This window comes from Dipodomys ordii, unplaced genomic scaffold, assembly GCF_000151885.1.
Source record: "Dipodomys ordii isolate 6190 unplaced genomic scaffold, Dord_2.0 Scaffold98, whole genome shotgun sequence".
NCBI lineage: Eukaryota > Metazoa > Chordata > Mammalia > Rodentia > Heteromyidae > Dipodomys > Dipodomys ordii.
The window spans coordinates 221,183-226,881 of NW_012267314.1; the positions used below are offsets into that span (position 1 = coordinate 221,183).

General features: G+C 42.8%; 1 protein-coding gene across 1 annotated transcript in view; it reads left to right on the top strand.

The window, feature by feature from the left end:
• Positions 1-163: 163 nt before the first annotated feature.
• The window catches only part of Tmem242 (transmembrane protein 242), a 22,439-nt gene continuing 16,903 nt past the window's right edge, over positions 164-5,699 (top strand). The window contains exons 1-3 of the mRNA XM_013026921.1: positions 164-269; positions 687-787; positions 5,113-5,250. Coding sequence (XP_012882375.1) covers positions 185-269; positions 687-787; positions 5,113-5,250 — 324 coding nt within the window. The 5' untranslated portion in view covers positions 164-184. The remainder of the gene's footprint in view (positions 270-686; positions 788-5,112; positions 5,251-5,699) is intronic.

A 5,699-nucleotide genomic window follows, 5' to 3' on the forward strand; every position in this document is an offset into this window, starting at 1 on the left:
CCCGCGTGCCGCCGCCGCCCGCTGCCGCGCTTCCCGCCTGGGATTGGGGGACCGCCGTGGTGCGGCACACGGACCCGTCTTCGGGTTGCACGGAGGGCGCGGCCGCGGAACCTTCCTGCCCCGGCTGCGCTCGCTGCCACCCGGACTCCGATCGTGAAGGACACGCGGCCGCGGAGACTCGGACATGGCGAGGGCGGGCTCCGAGCCGCAGCCTCCCGACCCGCTGGAGGCCCTCGGGCCCGCGGACGATCGGCTGCTCCTGGTTAAAGGTGCGGTGCGGAGCTGTGCGGTGCGGGAGCATCGGGCACTTCCGGCTCTGAGAACCCGCAGCTTGGGCTCGGCCTTGAACTTGGCCTTGGGCCGGGCCCTCCCCGGGCGGGCGGGCGGGCGGGCGTGCGCTCCGCCGTGGGATCCTCGCGCGCTGCGTCTCCCGAGCTCTGGGCTTGTCCAGGTGCCCGCCCCGCCTCTGCTCATCCCCGCACAGACTTCCCGACCCTGGAGCCCGCGTCCGCTTCCTGCGCGTGAGAACCACTTTAGAGGGACCCCGGTTCACGGCTCCTCAGCCCCGAGCCGCTTAGCCAACGTTTTATGAATCTTAAACGTCACTTAATGTAACTGGAAAAGTAGCTGGCACTTACTTGTGTAACTGTGTAACATATTTTTTTTAAAATTCATCCTCCTGGCAGGTGGAGTTTTCCTTGGCTCTGTGGCCACAGCGGGAATGCTAGCTGGATTCCTTACAACATTATCATTGGCTAAAAAGAAAAGCCCCGAATGGTTCAATAAGGTCTGTGACACTGACGTCCCTTATAATAAATATGGTTAGTGTTTTCAAGAAATAGCAGCTTTTCCACAGAAAAATTAATGTGTTTATGTTTTCTTGTGCTGCTTTAAGAATTAAATCTATATTATAGAATATAGAAATAACATCTAGTGGTCGCTATCATTAAAACCTGACTGATGGTGGTGCATCAGTTGTTGAGTTTAGAGCCGGGCATTGTGGCCAACACTTAGAATCCCAGCTACTTGGGAGAAGTGGGCCAGGCAGAATTACAAAACCAAATACAAAGAACTTTCAAAACCAGAATACAAAGAAAAAGGCTGTGGTGTGTCTCTAATCGAGTGCTTGTCTAATATGTACAAGGCCCTGAGGTCAGTCTGTAGAATTGGGGAGAGGGGAGAAGTCTCATATTTCTAAAGAGCTACACTTAGCCTTTGGATAGGAATCTTTTTAAGAATCCGATGAGGGGCTGGCAAGGGGCTCAGTGGTAGGACGCTTGCCTTGCATGTATGAGGCCCTGGGTTCGATTCCTAAGCATCACATAAGAAAAAAGGAAAAAGCCGGAAGTGGCGCTGTGGTTCAAGTGGTAGAGCGCTTGCCTTGTGCTGTAGAGCTGAAGGACAGCGCCCAGGCCCAGAGTTCAGGCCCCACGACCAGACCCCCCCCCCAAAAAAAAAGAATCCAATGAAAGTGAGGAATTATCTCACATGTATAGTCATGACTTGGCATTCTGTTTTCTGAAATTTGAGTCCTGTGTGACTTTCATGGTCTGACCGTGGTTTTCAGATTGTGACCCATAGATGCTAGCAATCTTCAAATCACTTTGGTGGGTCCCTGAAGTCAGAGCTATTTCCACAACAATGGTAAGATCTACACACTTATGATACAGAAGCCATAGATGGTAAAATGGCTAGTGCTGACACCATGGTATGATCATGGCAATGGCATAAAACCATTCATCATTGAAATGCAGCAGGAGTCTTTCAAAAACCAGCTTTGCACAAGAATATCATGTTGAAGCAGTACCATCATTAATGTCATTAAAAGACCTAGAGCAATTCCATGTAAAGGAGAGGGAAACCACAATTTGTACTTTATACTGAAGTCAGGTATCTTTCTGTAGGAAAACGAATTGTAAGATTGAGTGCCAGAATAAACTAGCTACTTCTTCTCCCATGTAACAGATTTTTGCTTGCAAGAACTGACAGTTAGAAGAGGATATTTATAGATGTTTGTTAAAAATGAACAAACTGAGCTCATCTCTTCAAACAATTGTCAGTCTTTGTTGCCACTGATAAAATTCAAACTTTAAAGTGAAAAGATTTTAGACAACATGTAGCTGACATTGTGAGCCTGACAGCCACTCAGAATTAACAACATTTCTGGTGAGATTTTTATGGTGATGTTAAGGATTTTTGAATACTGTTTAATAAATAGTGGACCAATATCATTGAATAATCATAATACATGAAGTAGAATCCATTCAACTCGTAAAAAATAGTGTAATGAATTTTAGTGTAACAAAGTACAGAAAGTACTAATTTGATTTCAGATTCTATGTGGCTGCTACTATCTGTTTGTCCACTATTGATATATTAAAAAGAAGGAAAGGAACACTATTAATGTAGTTCTCCCTTTCCAACTACATATCAGTCTGAACCCAAATTTTATTCTTATATTTCAAGAAAAACAATACAAAAACATTTTGTAGCATATTTGACCAAAAACAGTTATAAAAATTCAACTTCTTAAGCTGGGCACCGGTGGCTCATGCCTGTAATCCTAGCTACTCAGGAGGCTGAGATCTGAGGATCTCAGTTCAAAGCCAGCCTGGGCAGGAAAGCCCGTGAGACTCTTATCATCAATAAACCACTAGAAAACTGGAAGTGGCACTGTGGCTCAAGTGGTAGAGTGCTGGACTTAAGCTGAAGAGCTGAGGGACAATGCCCAGGCCAAGAGTTCAAGCCCCATGACCAAAAAAAAAATCCAGCTTCTTAATTAAGTAGACATATAAAAGATTAATAAAAATGTAAGATATTGCTATTCTTTGCAGTATTTGCTTTGGAATAGTTTTCATAATCTGGATTATATTCATATATAACAGACTTGCTATTTAAAAATGAATAAATATAATTTTCTTAGTTTCAACTTTGAATACATTAAATATTGATAAATACATCCCACATAATTGAAAATCATTAGGGCCTATTTATAAAGGAATCCTAAGAGCACAATGTGAAACTCACTGTTCCGGTGGTTACATATGTAATGTGAGTCTCTGCCAGCCTCTGGGCAGCATTAGAATTAGAGCCTCCACACTCTTGAGAATTTGGGTTCTGGAGCATACGGTAATGAGTTTATACTGCGAAATTTCAGTTTAAGGATATCAGTAAGGCAGTATACTTCAAAATCACCATCTGATCTTCTATAACTTTTACGATAATCTTAATTCCTAACTAACACCCAAGTGCTTAGCATATGCTAGCTGCTCTTCTGAGGGCCTTATTCATTTAACCCACACAGAGTCTGCTCACACTAAACAGTTGCAAGTGGAGGCCCACATGAGCTAAACAACTTGCCCAGCAGGGTATTCTTCCCCTCCTCCCAGGAATAAATAATACCACTTTCAACAGTATAGTCATTTAAACAATTGTCTGGTGTCTAAATATTAACTATAAAGATTCAAATTACAGCCCACACGAAAGGACTTTAGACCAACCAACTTTTCAGTTGGGCGCTGCCCACAGTACTTCTGTTTAAGGCGATGAATCATCTCCTTAGTGAAGCATTTTATTTTCATTGCATTTTATTTTCATTGTCTTTGTTGAGTCTTCAACTAGAAGGCTGGGATTTGAATATTCTTTTTTTTTGTCAAGGTGAGCACTCTACCGCTTGAGTCATAGCGCCACTTCCTAGAAGACTGGGATTTGAAATGTGCTGAACAAGCATAAAATTTGTCTTTGTAATCTCTTAAATAAACAGAGAGAGGAAGATATAGAAGAAGGTAGCAAGATAATTCACTTTCAAATTTCTTAGCCAGGTGCTGGTGGCTCACGCCTGTAATTCTAGCTACTCTGGAAGCTGAGATCTGAGGATCACAGTTCAAAGCCAGCCTGGGGCAGGAAAGTCTGGGAGACTCTTACCTCCCATTAATCACCAGAAAACCAGAAATGGCACTGTGGCTCAAGTGGTAAAGTGCTTGCTTGCCTTGAGCTGAAGAGCTGAGGGACAGTTCCCAGGCAGAGTTCAAGTCCCATGACTGACAAAAAAAAAATTATTTGGTTGATCTATTAAAATAGGTCAAGATTGTATTTATTTCTTTATGGTTGTAGGGGGTTGAACCCAGGGCAGCATATGCTAGGCAGATGCTTCACCATTGAGCTAATTCCTCAGCCTTCCAAAATTTTTGTTTAAAATAGTACTTTTCACACATCAGCTTAATTTAAAAAAACTATTTTGATACTCAGGTGCTATCAGTGAAACTTATGTGTGCATTGTATATCTATTTGGTCATAGAAAAACTGAAGAAAATACAGGATTAATGTATATACACAGAGTTTACTTATCTGTGATCCTACTTTTTCACTCCCAGTACTGGAGCCACCCACACTTTAGACAAGTGCTCTACCTCTTTTTTTTTTTTTTTTTTTGCCAATCATGGGGCCTGAACCCTGGGCCTGGGCACTGTCCCTCAGCTCTTCAGCTCAAGGCTAGTACTCTACCACTTGAGCCAAAGTGCCACTTCTGCCACTTCCAGCTCTTTCTGCTTCTATGGTGCTGGGGAATTGAACCCAAGGCCTCATGCATGCAAGGCAAGCACTCTACCACTGAGCCCCTTCTCAGCCAACCCTCTAGTCCTTTTTGTAGAACTATGTTTTTGAGATAGGGTCTCTGTTAATTTTATCTCGACTGACCATGAGTTCAAGATATCCTCCTGCATTGATTTCCAAGTAGCTGGGATTACAGGCATGAACCACCAAGACCAGCCATGTACTTACTTTATTAACGCGTGGCAAAACTTCATTAGATAACTAAGTGATTTCAAAACCCATTTCTGAAAATCAGTAGATAAAAAGGGCAACTTGTCATTTATCTTTGAATCAGCTATAACTTCTGACAAAAATGCATTTTATATTATAAAAAGTTGTCAAAGAAATCAAACTTGTGTCAGATAAGAATGTTTTATACTTGGCTATTGGTGGCTCTCACTTGGAATCCTAGCTTGCTTAAGAGACTGAGATCTGAGGATCCAGGTTCAAAGCCAGCCCAGGCAGCATGTCTATCCTTTCTGAGCTGACTGTCTTACCCAAGCCTTTCTGTGTTCATTTCAGGGCAGTATGGGCACAGCTGCCTTGCCAGAGAGCGGGTCCTCCCTTGCCTTGCGGGCCCTGGGCTGGGGCTCCCTTTGCGCCTGGTGTGGGGTTGGTGTGATCAGCTGGGCAGTCTGGAAGAGTTTAGGCGTTCACAATGTAAGTAACTACAGTCTTGGAATTTTATTTCCTGCTGTCTAAATTTCCTGGTTTTCAAATTCGCAGTTTGGTCTCTGTCTTAGGATGTAATAACAGTGAATGTGACTGAATTCTCACCAGATTGTAGCAACTTCCCATGAACTGGTAAGTCACACGGAACTGGTTTAAGTTTTTCAAATACTTACTAATTCATAGCTAGCGTTCATTCTGTGTTAATTTTCTTTTTTTTTTCTGTGTTAATTTTCTACTTGTTTGATAAAATTGTTATTTTGGAACAGCTTTGTATGCTGTTTGACATTCATATAAACATCCTTGTAAATAGTTAAAGCTTTTTTTTTTATTGTAAAGATACTATACAGAGGGTTACAGTTACATGAGTGAGGTAATGAGTACACTTCCTCTTGAACATTGTTAGCCCCTCCATTGTTTTCCCCCTACCATCCCCTCCC